The sequence below is a fragment of the Lontra canadensis genome, unplaced genomic scaffold, assembly GCF_010015895.1.
Source record: "Lontra canadensis isolate GAN:19392208 unplaced genomic scaffold, GSC_riverotter_1.0 scaffold14, whole genome shotgun sequence".
In the NCBI taxonomy this organism is placed as follows: domain Eukaryota; kingdom Metazoa; phylum Chordata; class Mammalia; order Carnivora; family Mustelidae; genus Lontra; species Lontra canadensis.
The window spans coordinates 27,136,944-27,164,113 of NW_022631008.1; the positions used below are offsets into that span (position 1 = coordinate 27,136,944).

Genomic DNA, 27,170 nt, shown 5'->3' on the forward strand with positions numbered 1-27,170 from the left:
TTCCTCTCTCTCTCTGCCTGCCTCTCTGCCTACTTGTGATCTCTGTCTGTCAAATAAATAAATAAATAAAAATCTTTTAAAAAAATGGACAGAAGACTGAACAGACATTTCTGCAAAGAAGGCATCCAAATGGACAACAGACACATGAAATCATTCAGCATCAGGGAAGTACAAACCAAAACCACAGTGAGATACCACCTCACACCAGTCAGAATGGCTAAAATTAACAAGTCAGGAAATGACAGATGTTGGTGAGGATGCAGAGAAAGGGGAACCGTCCTACACTGTTGGTGGGAATGCAAGCTGGTGCGGCCACTCTGGAAAACAGTATGGTGGTTCCTCAACAAGTTGAAAATAGAGTTACCTTACGACCCGGCAATTGCACTACTGGGTATTTACCCTGAAGATACAAATGTAGTGATCTGAAGGGGCATGTGCACCCCAATATTTATAGCATCAATGTCCACAATAGCCAAACTGTGGAAAGAGCCTAGATGTCCAATGACAGATGAATGCATAAAGAAGGCACTCATGCGCACACACACACACACACAGGAATATTATGCAGCCATCAAAAACAGAAATCTTGCCTTTTGCAATGACTGACATTGATGGAACTAGAGGGCATTATGCTAAGCGAAATAATTCAATCAGAGGAAGACAATTATCATATGATCTCACTGATACGTGGAATTTGCGAAACAAGGCAGAGGATCATAGAGGAAGAGAGGAAAAAAAGAAACAAGAGGAAACCAGAGAAGGAGACAAACCATAAGAGACTCTTAATCTCAGGAAACAAACTGAGGGGAGAGGGGTGGGAGGGAGGGGGTGGCTGGGTGATGGCCACTAGGGAGGGTGTGTGCCATGGTGAGTGCTGTGAATTGTGTAAGACTGATGAATCACAGACCTGTACCCCTGAAACAAATAATACATTATATGTTAATTAAAAAAATGAAAAATAAAAATAAAAAATGATCTAGGTCCTAACTCCAGTGAGGGAGGAATGTGGGTGAGAGCCCTGGCTTGCAACCTAGCCATATATGCAGTTTGTGGTTTATCTTGGCAGTTTAACTTCTCTCATAATTTCCTGCCATTCAGTAGTAAATAACACCCTGGCAGGATTACCTGTGGCTAGGAATGTTCTTATCAGAGCATCTTTGTTTGGTTGGTACTTAGGGCAGGGCAAGGAGGCATTTGATTCATCAAGACAGAAATCCATCTGTTAGGTACAAACTTGTGTAGGCTGATGCTTTCTTAGAATATCAAGACTTATTTGTACCTGATAGTTTTAGGAGGAGGTCCTTTGTGTTTCTCCAAAAGGTTGGCTGTAGCCCTTTAAAAAAACTGGATTCTTGTTGGATAGTGTGTAGTGGCTAAGAACATGGCCTCCAGACTGTCTGGGTTTTCTTCCTCCACTCTGTATCTTGCCTTGGGCAATTGTTTAACCATTCTTCGCCTCAGTTTCCCCCTTTATATAAGCATAGTAAGTCAGTCAGGGTTGTTGTAAGGATTAAATGAGTTCTGCATATAAAGCAGGTTCCTGGCACACAGTAAACATTAATAAATGTTATTTTAGCACAGAACTCTATAGGAAATGTATACAAAGTTCTGGGCTACCAAAGAGGTGATGGTTTGAGATTAACTGGAAATTTTACCTTAGAGTTTATCCTAGACCTATCTAAATTACTTGTACTCAGGTAAACCCCTTTGAAAGGAGTAAACAGGTCGTCTTCCCGTTTGAAGGGAATGGGGATATTGTAGCTGTTTAGAATGACCTTTGTTACTCAGTTCTGTGTGGTCTAATATTCCTTTTTACCTTTTAAAACAACACGTTGCGGCGCCTGGGTGGCTCAGTGGGTTAAAGCCTCTGCCTTTGGCTCAGGTCATGATCCCAGGGTCTTGGGGTCGAGCTTCACGTCGGGCTCTCTGCTCAGCGGGGAGCCTGCTTCCCCCCCACCCCCGCCCCGCCTGCCTCTCTGCCTGCTTGTGATCTCTATCTGTCAAATAAATAAATTAAAAAAAATAAAACAACACATGTTGCTTAATACTATTAAGTATTAAGTAGCAAGATAAAGCTTTATAATTTCAAATTCTCCCAGTTCTCACAAGGGACTTTTTTGAAATAATTGTCTTCCTCTACTTGCGCTGGCCTGATGTTTATCTTCCTTTGCAGAACGGACACTATTCCTAGTCAGGACTGTTCTCTGGTTTGCTTTATGGCAATGACTTTAACCTTCCATTTCCCCTTCACATTGCATATATTCTTCTTGTTAAAGGAAGGATAGTTGTCTTTATGTTTTCCAGGGTTAGATGTTCTGGCAAGTGAGTAACTGGAGTAGGTTTTTAGCTCCAATGAAACCAGTTTCCAAACATAAGGCTATTTATTTTTAATTCAATTTAATTTATTTATTTCAGAGAGAACACGAGCAGGGGAACAGAGGGAGAGGCAGAGGGAGAAGTAGGCTCCCCACTGAGCAGGGAGCCCAATGCGGGTGTGGGCGGAACAAGGGAATCATGATAATGAGCCAAAGGCAGACCCTTAACTGACTGAGCAGCCAAGGCGCCCGCTAGCACAAGACTGTTTCTTGTTACCCCTTCAGCTGCCCATCAGGACAGCTGTGTGTGTGTGTGTGTGTGTGTGTGTGTGTGTGTGTGTGTGTGTGTGTGTGTTTTAAGATTTTATTTAATTTGAGAGAGAGAGAGAATGAGAGAGAGAGAGAGACACGAGAAGGGGGAGGGTCAAAGGGAGAAGCAGATTCTCCACTGAGCAGGGAGCCCAACGTGGGACTTGATCCCGGGACTCCAAGATCATGACCTGAGCCGAAGGCAGTCACTTAGCCAACTGAGCCACCCAGGTGTCCCAGGACAGCTGTGTTTTGACTGGGCTTACGGAATCTACCCTTTTCTTTGATATCTAACCCACAGATTTCATCCCTTCCTAGGAATTTGGATCAGAGTTGTCAAATCTTGAGCCAGGCCCTATCACCGTTGTGACCCTCCCATTCCCAGTGGTATCTTCTCAGTTTAGGATGTCTGCTGGGTAGTTTAAGTTATTCTGTCATAATAGGGTCATACGATTTTAAAAAGCAATCTGGATAGGTACCCTGATTAATTCTAACAGACTTTGGTATCAATTTTCTTAAATATAGTTATGGTTATTAGTTATATATGTAGAGAGTGTAAGACTTCTGTAAAATCCTGATAAAAAGTAGCATTGCCCTAACCCACTCCCCCTCACCCTGGTTACTGTTTTCCAAAGGCACTGCTTTCAACTTGCTTAACAGTTTCTTGTGGTTAAAAAAAAAAATTCTATAGAATATGGCTGTATTTTGACTTTTCAAACTTATCTGCAGACTTCCTTCTATGGAGGATGAAGATACGATTCATACTACTGTTTTTCTCATCCTCTTAATATTACAATTTGTGGTTAGATTATTTCAAAGTCAATATAGCCTAGTGGTTAAGAGTGAGGGCTTTCGGCTCAAGTTCCAGCCTGACCTCCCACTAGATTTGTGTGATTTTTAGCAGGTTTTTAAATCTCCATATCTCCATGTTCTCAGGAGTAACCTACCTCATGGGATTGCTGTGGCTATTAAATGACTGACTATATGTGAAACATGTAGAGTGTCCGGCACATGGTGAGTTTTAAGTAAATTCCAGCTGTCATCGTCATCAATATCATTATGATCTCTGGCCGCCTGATACCTCCCTCTGCATTTAAAGGACAGGGCTGGTGTGGCAGTTCCAGGTGGGCTGTAAATCTCTCCTGCAGGCTTTGCTTTGTAAGCTTATATCATGGATGATCAGAAAATTTGGACCTCTTGAGGACAGGCCACTACTAAGCATTGAGGCTCAGAAGGGGCTGAGTGGGCATCGTCAGTTCCTCCCACCAAAGGCATCTTCCCCAGGAGTAGTTGCTGAGGGGGAGGAGACAGGCCTTGTCTCTGCTGGGAAGTCCCTGAACGGAAACAAAAGGCTAGGGAGCCGGGAAAGTTCCTTGTGGCAAGTCTCCACTGGTGCATTATTAGGACAGATGTTTTGTCCTGTGGGTGCATATTTGTGATCTCTGCAACAGAAGTGCTTACTCACTGTGTTGCTTTTTAAAACTGGTAACATGTAGGTATGCTCCCAGGAAAATACATAAATATGTTAAATTTTTTTGTTTTGTTTTACCAATCCCATCCATCAGGTGACCTCTAGTATTATCCAAAACCAACAGCACTAGGTAGTGGTTGAGGTAGTCTGAGGCTTATTTGTACCTTCCCTAACAATAATTTGTTTAAAATACAGATATTGACGGGGCGCCTGGGTGGCTCAGTGGTTTAAAGCCTCTGCCTTCGGCTCAGGTCATGATCCCAGGGTTCTGGGATCCAGCCCCGCATCGGACTCTCTGCTCCGCGGGGAGCCTGCTTCCTCCTCTCTCTCTGCCTCTCTGCCTACTTGTGATCTCTGTCGGACAATTAAGTAAATAAAATCTTTTTTTTTTTTTTTTAAGATTTTATTTATTTGTCAGAGAGAGAGGGAGAGAGAGCGAGCACAGGCAGACAGAATGGCAGGCAGAGGCAGAGGGAGAAGCAGGCTCCCCGCCGAGCAAGGAGCCCGATGCGGGACTCGATCCCAGGACGCCGGGATCATGACCTGAGCCGAAGGCAGCTGCTCAACCAACTGAGCCACCCAGGCGTCCCAAGTAAATAAAATCTTAAAAAACAAAAACAAAATACAGAGATTGAGAAGGTGCCCCAGGTATGGAAACTTTTGAAAGGGAATTTAGTATGAAGCAACTATTGCTTTAATATTAAGAAATAATTCCAGTTATTCCTGAGGAACAGTTTTGGAAGAAGAAACGTGCCTTACATTCCGGCATATTGAGAAGTTGCTGGCATTTTCAAATAAACTCATCTTTCCTTTTCCCTACACTTTCCAAAACCATTCATTTTCCTTATTCTTAGACTCTGCCTCTGCCTCCTCTTCACTTTGTCGCCTCGCCAGATCTCTTAAGAGTCAACCTTATTGCTATTCCCTTTTATTTATTTATTTATTTTATAACCAATCAAGCTAAGTTCTGTTGATTCCACCACCCACATCCAATCTGTCCCTTTGCATCCCCTGCTGCTTCTGAGTTCAGACCACTGTCGTTTGCCACTTGTAGCAGCCTGCAGCTGCCTCCCTCCCACTCTCCCCCTGAAGAGCCCACTCTCTGAACTGTTCGCAGAGTGGAGTTTCTAGAATACCATTTGATCTTGTAATTCCCAGCTTAACACTTGTTAATGATGACTCCTTAACATGTAGTTATGAACTCTGTATTTCTTAGAACAACAGACACACCTGTACCATGATTCTGGCTGTACCTTTTGACAACCGCAATATCATATCTATTAATATAGATATTAATTTTGTACATGCCGTTCCCTCCACATAGAATGTTTCTGCCTCTTTTCCCCAGTCCTTGCCTGATGAAGGCCTGTTTGTTCATCCTTTAAGATGGTTTGGGTGTTACCCTGAAGAAAGAGTATCTGACAGCTCTTTCCCACCTGGGGTGGGTGCCCCTTCTAAGTGGTGCCAATATATGGTTCATACCTTGGTCAGTTACCACGCTGTATACTGCTCTGTCCTTGTCTGTCTGTCTCTCTTGATTATGAGCTTCTTGAGATTAGGAACTTGAGATCCCCAGTGCCCAGAAGAGTCTGTGACTCAATACGTATTTATTGCACGAATAAAGCTGTATAACCTCTTTTCATTCTTATTTGTCCATTTAATTTCCTGGACTCCATGTGTAAAACACTATATATATTTTTCTTCATTAAATTTGATTTTGTTGCTTTCATTCCTCTCTTTTTTTTTTCTTTTAAAGATTTACTTATTTATTTATTTGACAGAGAAAGAGATCACAAGCAGGCAGAGAGACAGGCAGAGAGAGAGAGAGGAGGAAGCAGGCTCCCTGCCAAGCAGAGAGCCCGATGTGGGACTTGATCCCAGGACCCTGAGATCATGACCTGCGCCGAAGGCAGAGGCCCAACCCACTGAGCCACCTAGGCACCCACTTTCAGTCTTCTCTTGATACTGATTTCAAGTGTTGATTTTGCCAGCCAGATACCAGCCATTCTCCCTAGCTTTTTGTCCCCCAGTGGAAGGGCAGCTCCTTGAGGGCAGGCGTTTTGGCGTTTGTATTGGTTTCATTCACTGCTCCATCTGCTCAGCACCTAAAACAGCAACAGTATATGCTCTATAGGCCCTTGATAAATATTGAATGAATGAATGTGTCACATACAAATCTGATTGATGGAACTTAGGTTTCCTTTCATGTCTTACCTTAATTATGCTCTTTTCAACATTTTATTAGAGATAACTTTAAAAAAATTTTAAGTTACATAGGACTTAGTTCTGTGAATCTTACAGGAGAATAGGTTATACTGAGAAATTCAAGACATCTTAATGAATCAGAACTATTTCATTGTGCGAGAAGCAAGGAAATATAGAAATTGTTGATGCTATGCTGTAAGTAGTTTTAGCTGTACATGAAGGAACTGTCTTCTGGCTTTTCAGAGGTCATGCTGCCGCAGTAAGGGAGGTACATCTTACGATGGACAAAGGCGGTAGATGCAGCCTTCTTTGAGAAAGGCAGAGTGATCTAACGTTATATATCCAGAAGTAACTTCCTTCTCAAGGATTGAATGTCTCTATTCACTCATTTGATACCCTTTTGATTACCTACTATAATAATATGGAGAATGGAAGGGGGAAAGCATATGTAATGTATGGTGGTGGTGTTTAAGAAATTGAAACTTGGAGGGGTGGCTGGGTGGCTCAGTGGGTTAAGCCTCTGCCTTCGGCTTGGGTCATGATCTCAGGGTCCTGGGATTGAGCTCTGCATCAGGTTCTCTACTCGATGGGGAGCCTGCTTCCCCTCCTCTCTGCCTGCTTTTCTGCCTACTTGTGTTCTCTCTCTCTGTCAAATAGATAAATAAAAAAATCTTAAAAAAAAGAAATTGAGACTTGGTGAGACAAAATTGTGTGTGTGTGTAAAGTCAACGCACAGGGTAAAGAACCCTGGGTCGGAGGCAGTGAGTGGCCCCAACTGTAAGTGCTGCAGAAACAAAGGAGAGAGAGAACACTGAAGTTGGATAAGATTGGTTCTAACATGTTCTTCCACATAAGCATTTTTATGGATCCTTATTATCCTGTTGAAGGGTTACTAACTTGTTCTCTTGCTTTAAAATGTTCCCTAGCTTAGGTGCACAGACGAGAGCTTATAAAGGCAGTATTGTCATTTACAAGAGGTGAAGGAATGGATAAAGCAGAGCTTTAGACCGGTCAGTTTGGGGTGTAAATCTAGAGGCTTCCACTTAAATAGCTGAGTACCCTTAGCCAGATCACTTAATCCCTGAACTTTGACCATTTAAGACACGGTAATACAGGGATATTGTCTATATTCTGGGGTTCCTTCTAAGATTGAATCAAGTTGTGTATATAAAGTGCCCCACATTTTGTCTGCCACATGGTAGGTACTCACTAAATGTTAGTTTTCCTTACTCCCTACGAAGACAAGATGCTTGTCCTGAGTATATTTTGTGTTCCTACTAATGGTTACTAGGTATGATTTTAATTCTTAGTGTAACCACTACCTATATAGTTCTTGTGGTCAAAAAAAAGAGATAAAAGTTCACCATGGTGGTGAAGAGATACACAGAAATGGGTGTAGAGAAAACAGATATTTGATGGGGATCTAATTAGAAAAGTACTTTTCTTGATGGCCTAGAATTTAAAATTATGCCATTAGTAGCCTATAAGAAAATGATGTTCGGGGAAAGAATGGTTGTTTATTTTTATTTATTTATTTATTTTTTGTATTTTGGAGAATATTTTTCAATATCTTCTATAAGAATGTAGTAAAAAAAATTTCCTCTTAACCAAGTTGCTCACCGTAGGCCATTAATCCTGTCACTATGGCCAGGTTTAAACAACTATAGCAATAATAGGATTATGTGTGTATTAATTTATGCTACCTCATTCCCCAAAGGATTTGAGGTGGTTTTCAGAAGCATGGAACACTACACAAATAAAATGGTAAGATAGGAATAGAAAATAAGAAATCAGGAACATTGAAAATACATGGTGGGTGGTTAAGACTGGGGAAAAATAGTACCCAATTAATACGTAAACCATTATAGGGAGTGCTTTCAGTCCTCTTAACAATGGCCAATGCCTGCTTCTAGACCTGAACTCCAGAAAGCAGGCCCAACTTAGCCCATCCCTTTTTGCAGGTAGTCTGTGGCCCATGACTAGGTCTTTTTTGTATCATTTATTTATATATATATAATATATTATATGCATAATATATTAGTATATATATTAAGTGATATATATACTGTTTACATCATTACTTTATGTTTGGAACAGAGGATGATGCCTAGAACTGTGAATTCACTGTGCCATCTTGATTGAGGTCTGGATTTTGTCTTAATTTAGCTAGATTGTGAGCTTCTCCAGGAAGGGATAACTTTTTAGCAACTTCAAACATGATGCCTGGCTGTGGGTGCATGGTGGGTGTTTTTTAATGAAGGACTCTTGGGCATGTCTTCCTTATTTAAAATTTTTTTTTAAAGATTTTATTTATTTGAGAGAGAGAGCATGAGAACACATAGCAGGAGGAACGGCAGAGGGAGAGGAAAAGCAGGGAGCCTGAAAAGGGGCTCAGTCCCAGGACCCTGGGATCATGACCTGAGCCAAAAGCAGACGCTTTAACCGACTGAGCCACTCAGGCACCATGAGTGTGTCATATTAGTGTTTCCAACTTGGATATTTAGTTTGAATCCCACCATAGTTATATAACCTTGGTAAGTTGCCTAGGATCCCTAATCTCACATCCCGCCTCCCCCACCATTTTAAAATGAAGGTAATACCTCACAGGATTGCCTGAGGAGTGAATGACAATTCTGTGCATGTACTTTCCGTGGATTAGGAGACATTCCAGGAATGTTCTCTTTTCCATCTGTCTCAACCCCACCCTCACTGGTGATTAACACTTTTCCTGGCATTTGTTGTTGGATATAGTGTTCTATAAGTATCAGGTTAAAATGGTTTATAGTGTCCTCAGACTTTTATATTTTAGTGATTTTTTTGGTCGTCTTATTTCTGCTACTGAGACAGATGTGCTAAATATACAGCTGTGATTGTGGGTTTGTCTAGTTCTGTTGGTTTTATGTGTTTGTTTTTTATGACATCTGTTTTTTGCTGTTGTTGAAATCTTCCATATAGGTTCACTTCTTAATCAGCATTATGGAGGTATAGTGGGTATGTAATAAACTGCATATTTAAAGTATATAATTGGATGAGTTTTGTCATATGTATATACCAGTGAAACCATTACCACAGTCAAGCTAATGAACATAACCATCACCCTCAAAGGTTTTTTTGTGCCCCTTGGTAATCCCTCTTCTAGCTCTTCCATCCTCCAGGTAAACACTGATGTGCTTCCTGTCACTAGAGAGTAATTCGTATTTTTTGGAATTCTGTATAAATGGAATCATACTTTATGTCCTTTTTCAATCTTTTTTCATTGAATGTGATTATTTTGGTATTCGTCATGTATTTATCAGGAATTCTCTCCTTTTTATGTTGCTGGGTTGTATTCCATTATATGAATGCACCTTATAGTAGCTTATTTCTTAACACTTAGATTCTTTCTAGTTTTTGACTATTAGAAATCAGCTATAAATGTCTGTATGCAAGTTTTTGTATACTTGTTTTTCTTAGGTAAATACCTAGGAGTGGAATGGCTGGGTCATATGGTAGGGGTAGTTTAACTTAAAAAAAAAAAAATTCCTAAACTGATTTCCAAAGTGATTGAGCAATTTTATATTCCTAGTAGGAGTGTGTGATGGTTTCAGTTGCTCTATGTCCTCCGCAGCACTTGTATGATTAGTTCTTTTCATTTTTGTCATTCTGATCCCCTTGATTATAGCCAAAAGGCCAAGAAGTGATCATTTTAGCCATTCTAATAGATGTGTGTGGTTTTTTCATTGTTTTTTATTTTTTTTTATTTTTTTTAAAAGATTTTATTTATTTATTCAACAGACAGAGATCACAAATAGGCAGAGATGCAGGCAGAGAGAGAGAGAGAGGAGGAAGCAGGCTCTCTGCTAAGCAGAGAGCCGGATATGGGGCCCGATCCCAGGACTCTGGGATCATGACCTGAGCCAAAGGCAGAGGCTTTAAACCACTGAGCCACCCAGGCGCCCCCTCATTGTTTTTTAAATTTACATTTCCCTTATGGCTAATGATGTTGAATGTCTTTTCATATGCATATTTTCCATTTACATATCTTTTTTGTCAAATGATTTTTCAGATCTTTTACCAATTTTTTAGTTGGGTTGCATGCTTTTTATTGAGTTTTAAGAATTCTTTATATAATCTAGATATTAAGTTCTTTTTTAGATATATAATTTGCAGATCTTTCTGCCCAGTTTGTGGGTTGTCTTTTCATCCTCTTAACAATGTCTTTCCATATCAGATAAAGGACTAGTATCCAAAAATCTACAAAGAACTTATCAAACTCAACACCCAAAGAACAAATAATCCAATCAGGAAATGGGCAGAAGACATGAACAAACACATGAAAAAATGTTCAACATCACCCAGCATCAGGGAAACACAAATCAAAACAATGAGATACCACCTCACACCAGTCAGAATGGCTAAAACTGACAAGTCAGGAAATGACAGATGTAAGGATGCAGAGAAAGGGGACCCTCTTACACTGTTGGTGGGAATGCAAGTTGGTGCAGCCACTCTGGAAAACAGGATAGAGGTTCCTCAAAAGTTTGAAGATAGAGCTACCCTATAACCCAGAAATTGCACTACGGGGTATTTATCCCAAAGATACAAATGTAGTGATCTGAAGGGATGTGCACCCCATGTTTATAGCAGCAATGTCCACAATAGCCAAACTATGGAAAGAGTCCAGAAGTCCATTGACAAATGAATGGATAAAGAAGATGTATGTATGTATGTATATGTGTATGTGTATGTATGTGTATGTGTGTATATGCTATTCAGTCATCAAATGCTACTCAGTCATCAAAAAAAAAAAGAAAAAAGAAAAAAAATTTTGCCATTTGCAACGATGTGGATAGAACTAGAGGGTGTTATGCTAAGTGAAATAAGTCCATTAAAGAAAGACAACTATTATATGATCTCATATGTGGAATTTAAGAAACAAGGCAGAGGATCATAGGGGAAGAGAGGAAAAAATAAAACAAGATGAAATCAAAGAGGGAGACAAACCATAAGAGACTCTTGAGCATAGGAAACAGAGGATTGCTGGAGGGGAGAGGGCTTGGGGAGAGGGGTAACTGGGTGATGGGACATTAAGGAGGGAATGTAATATAATGAGCACTGGATATTATATAAGACTGATGAGCTACTGACCTCTGCGTCTGAAACCAATAATAAATGGTAATTGAATTCAAATAAATAAAATTTTTAAAAAGTATCTTTTGGGGCACCTGGGTGGCTCAGTGGGTTAAACCTCTGCCTTCAGCTCAGGTCATGATCTAAGGGTCCTGGGATCAAGCTCCGCATTGGGCTCTCTGCTTGGCAGGGAGCCTGCTTCTCCCTACCCCTCTGCCTGCCTCTCTGCCTACTTGTGATCTTTCTCTCTGTCAAATAAATAAATAAAATCTTTTTTTTTAAAAGTGTCTTTCAAAGAGAAGTTCTTAGTTTTGATGACATTTACTTTATGGATTGTTTTTAATATTGTATTTAGGAAATCTTTGCCTAACCCAAGACCACAAAGATTTCCTCCAGTGTTTTCTTCTAGAAGTTTCATAGTTTTCAGCTTCACATTTAAGTTTTATCTATTTTGAGATAATTTTTAAATATGGTGTAAAGGAGGGATCAAATTTTATTGCTTTCTGTATTACTGAAGCTCTATTATTGAGTGTATATAAGTTTATCATTGTTATATCTTCCTGATGCATTGACATTTTTATCATTATAAAATATCCCTCTTTGTTTCTAGTAATACTTCTTTTCTTAGTCTGTTTTGTCTAAAATGAGTAGAGCCACTCCAGCCTTTTTAGGGTTATTTACATGGGGTAATTTTTCCCCATCTTTTTATTTTCAATTGACTTGGGTATTTGTATTTAAAAGCATCTCTTTATTTTATTTTATTTTATTTTGTTTAGATTTTTATTTATTTATTTGACAGAGAGAGCACAAGCAGAGGGAGCAGCAGGAAGAGGGAGAGGGAGAAGCAGGCTCCCCACTGAGCAGGGAGCCTGATGTGGGTCTTCCCAGGACTCTGGGATCATGACCTGAGCTGAAGGCAGCTGCTTTAACTGATTGAGCCACTCAGGCGTCTCTAAAAGCATCTCTTTAAACAGGATATAATTGGTTCTTGTTTTCTAAAATCTAGTCAGATCATCTTTGCCATTTGGTTAGAGTCTTTTGTCTACCTCTATTTAATGTAATTACTGATATGGCAGTATACAGGTCTGGCATTTTGCTATTTGTTTTCTCTTTGTCTCATCTGTTTTTTGTTCTTCTGTTCCTTCTCTTCTGCCTTCCTTTGCATTAATCAAACAATTTTAGTAATCTATTTTAATTTTTCTGTTGGCTGTTTAGCTATATATCTTTGCATTATTTTTTTAATGCTTTCTCTGGGGATTATAATATGCATCTTTAAGCTACCCAAATGCATCTTAAGTTAATACAGAATTGCTTCAGATAGAATATAGGAAACTTTCAATAGTATATAATATTTATTTCCATTTTTAGTGCTGTTGTTATCACATACTATCTCTATATACAGTGTTATAACTTGCTTTAAACAGTCCCATAAGTTTTTGTAAAGAAATTATGCAGAAAAAGCATGTGTATGTGTATTTCAGTCCTTCCTTTGTACCCAGGTTGCCAGCTGGTATCATTTCCCTTCATCCTGAAACACTTCCTTTAATATTTCTTGTAGGGGAAATCTCCTAGTGACAAATTCTTTGTTTTTATTACCTAAAAATGTTCTTATTTTGTTTTCTTTTCTTTTCTTTTTTTTTTTTTTTTTTTTTTTTTTTTTTTTTTTTTTTTTTTTTTTTGGTTTTCATTTTTTGAAGGATAGTTTAGCTGGATATAGAATCCATGGTTGATAGTTTTTTGTCTTTCAGCACACTGAATATGACAGTTCCAATGTCTTTTGTCCTCCGTTATTTCTCATGAGTCACCAACGGATAATGGTATCATTGTTTTCCTTGGATATAATAGGCCATTTTTTTCTTTTGTTGCTTTCAAAATTTTGTCTTTATCTTTGGCATTGTGAAGTTTCTGATGTGCCTAGGAGTGATTTGCTTAAGGAGGTTCTTTGAGTGTCTTAGATCTGTAAGTTGATGTTTTTCACAAAATCTGTGATTTTTGTGGGTTCATTATTTCTTCATATATGTTTTTGAGCAGACTCCTCCCTGAGCACAGAGTACAACACAGGGCTTAGTCTTACAACCCTGAGATCATGACCCGAGCCAAAATCAAGAGTTGGAAGCTTAACTGATTGAGCCACCTAAGTGTCCCAAAAGCAAAAAACTTAAAAACCACTCCTCATTGGAAATATAACTACCAAATAAATTTAAGGTGGCAATGAAATGGTCAAGTACAGTCTACTCATTCTTGAATTTTTATGTGGCTTCCAGACAGCTCTATGCCCCAAGAGTCATTGGGACTTTGTTAAATAATATTTTATATTTTAATCTCAGTTTTGTTTAGTATTGTTGCATTTTATTTGAAGCTATTAGACCAATGTTGAAATATTACAGAACAAAGATATCTTTTTTCTTTTTTTTAAAGATTTTATTTATTTATTTGACAGAGAGAGATCACAAGTAGGCAGAGAGGCAGGGAGAGAGAGAGGGGGGAAGCAGGCTCCCTGCTGAGCAGAGAGCCTGATGTGGGGCCCGATCCCAGAACCCCGGGATCACAACCTGAGCCAAAGGCAGAGGCATTAACCCACTGAGCCACTGAGGCGCCCCCCGAACAAAGATATCTTGAAAGAGGCCAAGATCAAGTGGAAATGTGGGTTGGGGCTACTGAAAAAGGGCAAAAGAGTATCAACCTTAAACTAGCCATAGTAGTTCTTCCCTTTGAGTATTTTTGATTGTAAACACTTTGCCCTTGCAGTCATTTATACCTGCATAATTATAACACCTTTATTTTACTTAATATGCAGGAAGGCCTTCTTTTTTTATTTTTTTTTAAGATTATTTTTTATTTATTTATTTGATAGACAGAGACCACAAGTAGGCAGAGAAGCAGAGAGGCAGAGAGAGAGGGGGAAGCAGGCTTCCCGCTGAGCAGAGAGCCCCATGTGGACCTTGATCCCGGGACCCTGAGACCATGACCTGAGCCAAAGGCAGAGGCTTAACCCACTGAGCCACCCAGGTGCCCCTTCTTTTTTATTTTTTAAAGATTTTGTTTATTTACTTGAGAGAGCGAGAGCACGAGAGGGGGGAGGGGCAGAGGGAGAGGACACAGAGCTCAGTATCAGGACCCTGAGATCATAACCTGAGCTGAAGACAGACGCTTAACTGACTGAGCCAGCCAGGTGCCCATACAGGAAAATCTTCTTATATATTAAACCTAACACTTCCTTTGAGTGATGTGCATTCTCCTTTGGCCATATACCGAGAGCTGGGATTGATTCTCGGTATGGAGTAGGAAATAAAGGATCTGAATGGGAAAATTGGAAAGCTTCCTGGTATTTTTGAAAAAGATTTCTCATCATGGCCTTTCTTGGATATCTCTCTCTATAATATCACACACACATATATACAAACACATTCTAAAGACTTTATTATACATTTTTGACGTCTGTATCTCTTAAGGCATTTATCACATTCTATGTGGTATTCTTTTTGTTTGTTTGTTTTGTTTTTTTTAAGATTTTATTTATTTATTTGACAGAGAGATCACAAGTAGGCAGAGAGGCAGGCAGAGAGAGGAAGGAAAGCAGGCTCCCTGCTGAGCAGAGAGCCCGATGTGGGGCTTGATCCCAGGACCCTGAGATCATGACCTGAGCTGAAGGCAGAGGTTTTAACCCACTGAGCCACCCAGGCGCCCCTCTATGTGGTGTTCTGATTGGACTTCTGTTTGCATATATGTTACTAGACTGAAAATTATTGAAAGGTAGAGAAATCTCTTAGTTGTTTTTGTATTCTCAACAGCCTAGGATAGTGCCTTGAAGGTAGTAGGCACTTTTAATAGGAAGGGAGAGAATGTTGTATTCTATAATTTAAATAGCACCTCTTCCATTGAAAAAGATTTGTTTTCTCAACAATAATAGGAAACCTTGTGCAGGTATTTGGTTGAATTCCATCGAGGGACTGGGCTAGTTTGCATTATTTATTTATTTATTTTTATGTTATGTTATGTTTTGTTATGTTAGTCACCATACAGTACTTCATTAGTTTTTGATGTAGTGTTCCGTGATTTATTGTTTGCATATTTTTAAAAAAATTTGTTTATTTGACAGGGAGAGATCACAAGTAGGCAGAGAGGCAGGCAGAGAGAAAGGGGGAAGCAGGCTCCCTGTTGAGCAGAGACCCCGATGCAGGGACCCTGAGATCATGACCTGAGCCGAAGGCAGAGGCTTAACTCACTGAGCCACCCAGGTGCCCCTGCACATTTTTTAAATAAAAATTTTACCATGCTCAGGACAGTGACTATGGACTTCAGTTTCTCAGTTGTTAAATGAACTTAATAAGAGGACCTACCTACAATGTTTTGGGGATTAAATGAGATCATCTCTGAGTATGCAAATATATTACCTCAAAATTTTATTGAGTTTTTATTAATAATAATCACAGACTTGGCAGGGGTGAAAGGTGATAGTAGTCTTTCATATTTATAATGTGTATCATAACCATAAGACCTTGCATTCTCTGGGTTGTCATGTTAAAACGTTATAAAAGCTAGAAGTTTTATAAGTTAACAATGGCAAGTAATTATTCATTCAGGAATTAGTTTCTTCTTGAATTTGATCAGAAGATGGACCTAACCTAATCTGTTGCTGATTATTATCATAACAGAATGTGCTGTTGGGATTTTAGCCAAGACACTAAAGTACAATAGAGTGAAATTCAAAAGTGACCTATTTCAAGAACAAGTTAGAGGCTCTAAAAGCCGTAAGAAGTACACTTACAGGTCAAGCAAGAACATTTTGTGAATATTCTTTCAGAAAATTACGCTGTGGCTTCTTCTTAGCATATGGGAGAAGTAGGGGTGCATGCTTTCTCACTTGGTATCAAGTGAGGGGAACTTGAAAGGGACCATTTAGAGATTTGAAGAGTTCTCTTCAGTGAGGGGATGCAGAGGACTGGGGTCTGAATCCCCTGAGAAATCCAAGGAGAAAACTAAAACTGGGTAACTGCTTCCGTAGGCAAAGCTGTCCAAGAGGTGTGTGTGTTGGAGTTTGTCTACACTCCCACATTTGTCAGGGCAAAGCAACATGAATGTTTCCTGTACATCAGAGGCAGGCCTCATGGAAGAGAGGGGCAGTCTGGAGCTGTTTTGATTCCTGCCCAGGTACACTGCCTATAAAGACAATGAAGCTCCAATAGTTGGTCTTTTAAGTGACAGCAAGAAAGCCAGGAGGAAAATGAATTATCCTTGTCAGTGGAGCTACAGCCAGAAGGTCTCTGAGGTGAGACTCTGGAGAACCCACAAAAGTACATCTGAGAAAAAAGAGTCAGCTTCAAACGTGATCAGACAGGTCTTCGGGCAGGACCACTTACAATGGAATCTGCCTTCCTTGTCCCAGCTTCTCTCTTTCCCATACCTACTTAAGAGAGTATGGCAGCTAGGGAAGGGGAGAAGAGGTCAGGAAAAGAGACAAAGCTGGGGTTGGGGAAAAAAAGTAGGTGTTAGACCCTCTTTGAGGATCAGCAGACAGACTCAGGGGGAGTGAATTGCCTAAGGATATATTGTAGTTATACGGTCAAGGGATTTGGACCTAATCTGTTTGTTGTTTAGCCACATTTGCTTAGGTTCCATTCATTTTTTCATACTTTTTAAGAAGAATTTATAAACTTAATATCTTAGATCACTCATTTCTTTGGCAGAAAGTTGCCCTAATTTGTATTCAGTATTAATTTCTCTCTCTCTCTCTCTCTTTTTTTTGGTTCCCTTTTGTTTTAGTTTTTACAGAGTCAGGACAGGAAATTATGACTTCTGATTCTTAAGTTTGTGTGTGTGTGTGTGTGTGTGTGTGTGTGTGATGATAACATACTTTCAGAAAAAAAGGAAAAAAGAATGTATGTGTGGTTTCATAAATAAAGTGACACCCAGAAACTATTATCCAGGTCAACAAATAGATGTATTTCTTGATGTATGTATGTCTTGATTCTCTTAGCACAAGAACTAAGCCCAGACTCTAGTAGGCAGATGTTCAGTTCTTAACTACTGAGTCCCAATGATTATAATTCTGTTTCTTCTCCCTAAGCGTTAGCCACTATCCTTACTTCCAGTGGTCACCATTTCTTCAGTTTGACCACATAGGCATGCATTCCTAAATATATCTCATTTAAAAAAAAAAGTAGAAGTTGCTTAAAACCGTAGATAACAGGTTAGATATTAATAGTGTTTGCGTCCTAGAAGAATGATTTGGTTAAGAAAACAAACTTTTCAAGAATTCAATTAAACACAAATATTGGCTGTGCTAGTTATAATTAGTACTGGCAAGTCCTTTGAGCTGTGATTCAGATTTGCTTCTGATTTATTCCAACTCCCTCCCATTCCAAATTCCAAAAAGTAATACCTTTTTTGCACTGATATTGTTCTAAATATGCATTATATCCTATGGGATAAGTACCAATGCCATTTGCCATATCATAATGTCCCTTTTGTCCCTCTTTTTCAGCATGGGTAAGTTCTCTGTCCATGGGGATGATTTTCTTTTGCTGCCCAATAGCCAGTGTCTTCACAGACATGTTTGGTTGTCGGAAGACAGCTGTTGTGGGTGCCGCTGTTGGATTCATTGGACTCATGTCCAGTTCTTTTGTAAGGTAAGGACTTGGCTCTTCATGCTGCTTTTCTTTTCTTTTTTTTTTTTTAATATTTTATTTATTTATTTGACAGAGATCACAAATAGGCAGAGAGGCAGGCAGAGAGAGAGGAGGAAGCAGACTCCCCACAGAGCAGGGAGCCCAATGCGGGGCTCGATCCCAGGACCCTGGGATCATGACCTGAGCTGAAGGCAGAGGCTTTAACCCACTGAGCCACCCAGGTGTCCTTCATGCTGCTTTTCAAGAGCTGTTAGTTACCACAGAGTTGTTCCTTCAGAAACTTTGCTGTTTACGAGGAAAAAATCCTCCTTTTCATTGCATAAGCTTTAAGCGGTATGACTTAAACAGTGTTATCCGGAGTAGCAAGTCAGAGCTTCATAATTTGAAAGCTTTTGCTTGCAGCACTCTCATATTTTTCATTCAATTGTGTTTTTAATCTACTGATCAGAAGCTACGAAGCTTTCAGAGGAGCAAGGGGAGATGTGATATAAATTCCAGGGGTCGAGCCCACTTTCCTGTAGTTCAGGTTCTGCCTTCTTAGGAAAGCCTTCTCTAGCAGCTCTAGGTCACATCTATTTCCTGCTCGGAATCCTTTTTACACACACAATTGTTACTGACTTACACTGCACTTCAGTTGTCAGACTTCAACAGCTGGAACGAGCTGTTACTGAGGTGAAAATTTAGAAGTGAGAGAGACTCAGGATCAGTGAAAATGCCATCGTTTATGCTGATGTGCTGTACTCTGTGGGGGAGATACGAAGCTAGTATCGCCCAGCATTTAGTATTTAAAATAGTGTGCAAGAAAGTGTTTCCGATTTATATCCATGGCTCTCTAGGTTTCCACCTGACAGCTTTACAGTATTGTGGAATAATTGTTCGGATATAGATGTTCGTGATGATACTGTTGTCAGTACTATTTTTAGTATATGTTTTGAAAAAGGCAGAGAAAAGTATAATCTAGGTTTTTCCCTTAAAATTGTTAAATAAAAATAAGTTAGCCTTTAAGAAATAAGCAGCAGTTATCTGGAAAACTGTGCTATGTGGAAAAACTGAGGAAGAATGAATGAAGTATTATTTATATTTTGTTCTATGTTATTATTTGTTTCACTAAGCAGATTATAAGCAGGGCATTTGCACATTTACAATTTTTTTTTTTTACCAAGTAACTGGAACATATGGTTGCTAAATAATGTTATGGAATAGAGTGCAGATTCAGGAAAGGGTGATCAGAGCGAGGTAAAATTAATTTGGGAAAGCTCAGGGGTGACTCTTGGGCCTCTTTTGGAGATTGTGCTAGCTGTGGGTGACTAGAGGGGGAAGGGCATTCTGGAGAGAGGATTGCCAACATGCCTTGATTTTATCAGATTCTAGCGTTCCTTATGATTACCTTAGCATATTGCTAGACTAGTATTATTGTTCAAAATTTAATTATTAACCAACTTTATCTGTGTTGGTTTCTAATAAATAATTTGCCTTTACTACTGATATACAGCTTTTTGAATAGACTTTTCAAAAGAAAAAACTTAGTTTTCTTTTATTTCTTACTTTAATTTTTTGCAAAAAATGTAATAATACAATCCTTTACATTCATAAGAGATGTTTAATTAACTTATTTTTGGTTAAAGTATAAAATTCATAATCCTTTATTATTCTTTTGAAGTCTTTATGCCCTTAAAACTTATAAGGTGGGATCACTAATAACACACTTCACTTAGTCTTTCTGCAATCAGAATATAATTTCTTGTTATCTTGCACAACACTGAGAACAGTGCAGTACAGGGCGAAGGTTGGTCTACAGCCCTTAGGCCAACAAAAATGAGGTACAACTGCTTCTCTGTGCAAATGTTTCTGACCTAACTTTGGGGAGAAAATGTCCAATGCAGCTTTTCCTTTGAATAGATTGCTTAGTAAGTGCCTGGGAAATCTCAATAAAATAATGAATTTCCATTGTAAAATGATAACTGGTCAAAACTTTTTTTGAGATGAGGTTTTTTGCTAGTTAGTGTCAGTGTTACTGAAGCCCTTCCTGGCCCTGTCCTTCCTGAGTTGTGGAGAGCACAGCAGTTCTTACCGAGTGCTGCGTGGTCACCTGAAATCCATGGAAAGAGGAAGAGGAACAAAATCACAGATGGCCTTCCTGGTCATTTGTTCATATACTTGAGGCATTTTATTATCCATTCAGGGTGAATTAAAATATTTTCGCTGTCCTATTCTTGATGTATTAAGCTTTTCACCTCTTTTTTGGTAAGTCTTTATTTGTAGAAAATATTTTGATGAACTAAAACCCCCTTTCCTATGAGGTTTTGTTCTGCCAAGCCCTCAAAACGAATAATGAAAGCACTCTTCCTCTTTTTCATCTTTACACAGCTCCATCGAGCCTCTGTACCTTACCTATGGAGTCATATTTGCCTGTGGCTGCTCCTTTGCCTACCAGCCCTCCTTGGTCATTTTGGGACACTATTTCAAGAAGCGCCTCGGCCTGGTGAACGGCATCGTCACCGCTGGGAGCAGCATCTTCACAATTTTGCTGCCTTTGCTCTTAAGGCTTCTGACTGACAGCGTGGGCCTCTTCTACACACTGAGGGTCCTCTGCATCTTCATGTTTGTCCTCTTTCTGGCTAGCTTTACTTACCGACCTCTTGTTCCAAATGCCAAAGATAAAGAGAGTGGAACCAAAGGAGGCAACAGATTCTCCCTCTTTTCCAGGAGGAAGTTTAGTCCTCCAAAAAAAATTTTCAATTTTGCCATCTTCAAGGTGACAGCTTATGCAGTTTGGGCAGCTGGAATACCACTTGCACTTTTTGGATACTTTGTGCCTTATGTTCACTTGGTGAGTATGCTTCTTTGGCTTTGCTGGTAATGGATATCGTGATTTCATACTGGAAAAGTTCTTAGAAGAGCAAGAGAGATCACATTGAACTTGGCCTTAAACATTATCCTGGCTGTAATTCAGCGACTCTTGAAATTCAGGGTCCCTTAAGACAAGGTCAACACACCTGTCAGATCATTAGATAGAAGGTACGCTTCCTGGTGTGCTTTGGTGTTTTAAAAATTGCCAAACCTAAATGAACAGAAACAACTTTAAAAAATTTAAAAAAAAAAAAACGAGGAAGGCTTAAATACTAGAACAAATGTCGTCGATACAGAAACTTAATAGGTCACATTTTCTTTAAGTAGCTTGTAAATCATAATCAGGGACAAAGATGGTGCAATGATTTTGCCAACATCAGTAAATTATTTTTTGATAAAAAGGTACAGAAATTAGGTAAATTGTAAAAGCCAATGGGCTTGACACAAAGAAGCATTACATCTACTTGTAGGATACTTCTGGGAGAATGGGAGTTCTTTTCAGAGGATTATCGAAGTGAGAGAATTGTTAGCAAATTCCAAATGTGGGGAGAACAAGATTTCACAGGAAATTAAGAATTCAAGGGCTCAAACAATTTATATTGTTTACGTCTATCTCAGAGGCAAATTTAAGCCTCTTTATACTGATACAAGAATTAGCAGTATCTGAAGTATTTGCCCCCGGCAAAATTTGCTCAAAGTGCTTATTATGTTTCTTCCTTTTTTTCTTACTGTTGTGGCTAAAAATGTATTTACAGTTCTATTTTTGGACATTCATGCAATTTTTCTTTAAAGTTTTGGTGGAAGTTGGTAACAGCTCAGGGAATTCTGGGCTCAAGGAGTCTGCTAGTAAACTATGTCATCAACTCTTGGTGGGTTCCTATGCTGAATTCAGAAAGGAATTAAGTCAAGGAAACAGGAAGAGAAATGGTAAATAGTCCTGGATCTAAGAATAATTTTGATTTCTCAATTCCTCTTATTCTCATTTTGCCACAAGTGTTGAAGAAGCCACTGGGATGACCAAAGGGAGGCAGGGAGAAGGACTAATTTTTAGTCCTCTGAGTCACTTGGCATTTTGCAGAGACTGAGGTACTAGGTAAAATGACCTGGTATGCAACCCCTGTCACATATGCAGTATGTGACTACATCTTGACCTACTAGTCCATTTTCGCACTTTTAGGAAGGCTTATCTAAACCATCTGAAGCTATTTTTTGTTAGAATATAGATCCATTGTGGAAGAGTTTCCTTTATCAACTATCTTTTCTGTAGCTTCTATGGTTAAAACATTTGTTGTGTCCTCAAAATGAGAAGACTTTTTAAAAAAATTCTTCTTTGGTACTACAAAGTGAGCATATGCAGAGAACTCAATATCTCAGTTTTGTTACTACCAGACATTTACCTAAGGACAAGTGGTAGGTGACAGTGTAGTCATTTCTGGTAACATATTTATAATCTGTAAAATAATTTCACATACATTATTTTATCTGACCTTCACAAAAAACCTGTGAAGTGGGCAAACTAAACAGTATTAGCTCACATTGTGCAGGCTGGAAAACAGATGAATCATTAGCAAAGATGTTAAGTGACTTCCCGTTCCCATTCAGAGATGTTAAATGAAATGAGTATGCCTAAGGAAATTTAATAAATATGTTCTTGGTTGTTGTCTTAAAGTAAAGTAAAGTAAATCAGATTTCGTAATGACGGATGATTAGTTTGTCATCAGGAGGCTGTAAATCAGATAGTACACAGAACAATAAGGTCTCTGTTAACTCTGATAAAGCCAGGTCTTTTTTCTGCTTTCCCTCCTTCTAGGCATGTTTTCTTACAAATGTGTTGCTCTTTTTCACTTGTGATTTTCTCTTTGTCAAACTGGTATAGCACCAAAAGCCATATCAGAGAGGAAACAGCAGACAGTTAAATGCCATGTGGGCTGTTTTAATCTTGTGTTTGATGGGTGCACGGAGTTTGTCACTGTGCTGTAAATTAAGGTTTGGATTGCGGATATCTAGTTAATCCAGGGTTCATGGATCCAGGCTTCCCCTTAGAGGAGGAAAAGGAGTCTCCCGTCATCTTTCCAAACACAAGTAGATGACGTTCAATTCGTATTAAACCCTTTATTGGGTGTTGAAGGGAATACACATGGGAGGTATAAGAAACTGTCAAAGGAGCATGAAATCTAGTACATGTTACAATAAAAGCTGTTATAGCTGGTAATTTTTACATATGTTATCTTATTTAATCTTCACAACATTGAAGTACTTAAAACATCTTCATTTCACTGATGAAAAGACTGAAGAACTGAAAGATTTAAAAACTTGCCCAGAGTCACAGAAATAGTGATTGGTAATTATTGATGTGGCACTTTTATTCCAGAAGCAGTGTTGTATCTTGGGTAAAGGTAAGGGCTCTGCAGTAAGACAGATCTGGGTTTTGTTCCTGACTATTTGCATGATCTTGAATAACATCTGTGAGAATCAGTTTCTTCATCTATAAAATAGGGATAAACCCAATTTTGTAGCATTGGTGTAAGGATTAGAGAAAATGTATGTAAAGCACTATCCAGTTCTGTTATAAAAATGAGAGTTAAAGACCATGTGATTGCCAATTGAGTGGTTTTTAAGTGAGCGCTATAAAAGATTCAAAGGAAAAAGATGATATCCATTTGGAAAAATGGTTAGTAAAAGCTTCACAGGATTGGAGTTGGGCCTTGAGCACGATATTTGGTGTTAAATTCAGATTCTTACTTAATCAACTAGGGAGCTAGTTTATCTAGGTCTTTGAAGATTCAGAAGTACAGTGAAATGATTAAGTAAAAAATTCTAAGATTTTGACCTGTTAGACTATACATGATGATTTGAGAGAGAATATGTGTGCTTTGTGTCAGTCTTGCTCTTAAAGCCCGGTTGGAGGTCTTATATTTTCCTAGTTGACTTTTTTTTTTAAAAGATTTTATTTATTTGTCAGAGAGAGAGAAAGAGAGAGAGCACAGGCAGGCAGAGTGGCAGGCAGAGGCAGAGGGAGAAGCAGTCTCCCCGCCGAGCAAGGAGCCCGATGTGGGACTCGATCCCAGGACGCTGGGATCATGACCTGAGCCGAAGGCAGTCGCTTAACCAACTGAGCCACCCAGGCGTCCCCTTAGTTGACTTTTTAAAGATGAAGTATCATGTTGCTTCCTGAAAGCTGTCAAATGATCTCTCTTTTAGGCCTGCCCATTTCTTAATCTCCATTGCGAGGGTACAAATCTTATAGATGAGTTTAGGTGAGGCTTAACTTTCTAAATAAACATTGTTAGTGGCAACTGCTTCAGTTTTTATTATTTGCCCCTTTTGGCTGAGAGTTGTTTTGCTTTGTTTCTGGGCTATATATTTATGGCTTCTCCTTATCCCATTTTTCTTCATTTGTTCTTAGAAGCATAACGCTCTTTCATTTTTCCTCCTCCCTCTCCATCACCCCCTAGTGTCTTTGCTGGTTCCTTTTTCACCCTGGCCCTTAATATCAGTGTGTCCTAGGGCTTCTCCCTAGTCTTTGTATCTACTCATCCCACGCAGTGGTTTCATCCAGTCTCCTGAGTTCAGACATTGTATATATGCCAGTGACTCTGAATTTGTACTTCTCACCCAGACCTCTTTCCTAAATTCTCTACCAGACTTTTAGAACCACCTCTACCAGACTTTTAGAACCACCTTAATATCTCTACTTGCATGACTGCTAGGTGTTTCAGATTTAACATGTCCAACCCTGAAGTCTTACCCCTTCACAAGCCTGCTCTGCCCCCAGCCGTGTCTATCTCAGGAGATGGCAGTGTCATCCTTCTTAGTGATCAGGCCCAGAACCTTGGTGTCACCTTGGCTCTTCTTTTTTCATGCCACACTCCTGATTCAGTCTGGAAATTCTGGTGGTTCTCCTTTCAAAATATATTCAGGATCCACCCTTCTTTCATCATTCTCAGTACTGCCCCATAGACCAGGCCACCATCATCCCTTGCCCAGATCCCTGAATTTACACATGTAGCTGGTCTCCCTGCTAACGTCCCTGCTCACTGCAGTTCTCTACACAGAGGCCACCCGTGTTCTTTCAACACATAAGTCACTCCGCTCAAAATCCTTCGTTGGCTCTCCATTTCTCTGAGAGTAAAAACTCTGGTTTGTAAGGTACTCCATCATTTGGCCCCTCTTCCCTGTCTGACCTCATCTTCTGTCTTTGCCTCCCTTGCTCACTCTGCTCCTGACACACTGCCCTGTTTGCTAGTCTTTTTTTTTTTTTTTTAAAGATTTTACTTTTAAGTAGTCTCTAAACCCAGTGTGGGCCTTGAACCCCACAACCCTATGATCAAGAGTTGCGTGCTCTTTTGACTAAGCCAGCCGGGCACCCTGTTACTCACCTTTTAATGACGCATACCTTGACCACTGGGTTAAAACTCCCTTCTTTCTTCTCCCCGCCACAGCATTCCCAAACCCCCACACTGCTTTTTCTTTTCTTTTTCCATAGCACCTAATACCTTATAACATAGTACATAATTTATTTTTTATGATTATTATTTGCTATCTGTATATATATCTCTGCTAGGATATAGCCTTGTTGGCTAAGGATCTTTTTGTTTTGTTCAGTGAGAGATCCCAAACACCTAGCACAATGCCTAGTGCACAGTGCGCCCTCAAGTATTTGTTCAATGACTGTATTATGGGTAAGTCTAAAACAACTCTATTAAGCAATTTCATTTTCTCACCATTTCAGTCTTTAAAATTCTCTCTTTGATGCCATAATGATTTTTTACATTTTATATGTCTCTCACATAGGACCTGATGGTTTTCGTAGTCATTAAACAGTGAATAACTCAAACTCGGCAAACCTCAGAATAATTAACACTAATGCCATCTGTTAATGGAGTAAAGAACTGATATGTTTTGCTTTGACCCACACCTTTATATGCATATGTTGAAATTGTCACTTGATAGAAGTAGAAGAAATTTCTCTCTGTCACTATTGTAAGTGTATGAAAGGAGGAAATAGGAACGCTTGGTGGCCATCCCCGTTAATTAGCAGAGCTATATAGTTGGTGTCTGCCCTACTGTGTAGCAACTGAAAATCTCAAAGAGCCTTGGGTGGAGTGTGTTAGAGTAGGGTGGGATTCAGGAACCATACCCTGAACAAAAGTCTGGTTTGGTAGGCACAGGGGTACCTCAGATGACAATGATAATGTAACTTTTATCAGTGACATGCAGTGCTCCATCCTCAATACAAGAGTGGGTATATAGTTTTAATTACTTTCCCATTTCTCCATCACTACTCACTTTGAAAAGCAGCTATTGAGTACCTTTGTTCTTTGACTCCAGAACATATGGTAGTTGGGTTGAATTTTAGTTTTTAAGCTTTAGACCCATGTAGTTCTCTAGCAAAGAGAAGATAACTGACTTGTGTTGTAATCTGCAATGTATGTTTATTAGCCTGTTTTCAGAAACTCCACGATAAGACAGGAATGTGTCATTTTTGTGTCAGGAAGTGATTGTTCTTAAAAGAAACTTTGATCTGGTAGAAAGACCCATTTATCTGATGCTGTGATTAAAGACCCAGTCATTTGCCCGCTGACATGGCAATTAAGTGGACACCGAGTCCAGTTGTAACTGGGAATGAACAAGTTATATTTTAAAACTAGAAATGAAATTTTGAGACAAACATGCCAATAAATGAGGCATGTGGTACCTCATGAGACCTTTTATGGCTTTGATTAATGCCACATGCTCTCATGGGTCAGTACAGAGATGTCCCTGTTTGACCTCGCTGGTCAGGGCCTTCTTGTTCATATTGTGAAACCAGGAATCTACTCCGAGCCAGAGTTCAGGGCTTTGAGCCAGGCAAATGGGAAAAGTGTACACATTTTCATCAATCTGTGGCTTCCTCAGAGGGAGAGTCAGGTAACATTTGTTAAAAATCTATAATATGTCAAAAAATGTATAATATGTCAAGCATTTTCACAAAGTCTCATGTAACCATCACAAGAATGAGTGTATCAAGTATAATAAGTAACTACAAACGTAAGGCTAAGGAAATGACTCTGCTAAGTTAAGCCTGTTCAAGGTCACTCACTGAGTTATGCTCAGAGCTGGGATTTGAACACAGGACTTAGACTCTGAGTCTCATGTGCTTTTTTTTTTTTTTAAAGACTTTATTTATTTATTTGACAGAGATCACAAGTAGACAGAGAGGCAGGCAGAGAGAGAGAGAGAGAGAAGCAGGCTCCCTGCCGAGCAGAGAGCCCGATGCGGGACTCGATCCCAGGACCCTGA

General features: G+C 39.4%; 1 protein-coding gene across 2 annotated transcripts in view; it reads left to right on the plus strand.

The window, feature by feature from the left end:
- The window catches only part of SLC16A10 (solute carrier family 16 member 10), a 116,414-nt gene that overhangs the window by 51,363 nt on the left and 37,881 nt on the right, over positions 1-27,170 (plus strand). The window contains exons 2-3 of one of the 2 annotated variants that reach the window (XM_032858325.1): positions 17,894-18,038; positions 20,406-20,868. The exons of the other annotated variant lie outside the window; for it this stretch is intronic. Of the exons in view, the coding sequence (XP_032714216.1) occupies positions 17,894-18,038; positions 20,406-20,868 (608 nt within the window). The remainder of the gene's footprint in view (positions 1-17,893; positions 18,039-20,405; positions 20,869-27,170) is intronic. 2 annotated transcript variants of the gene reach the window in all.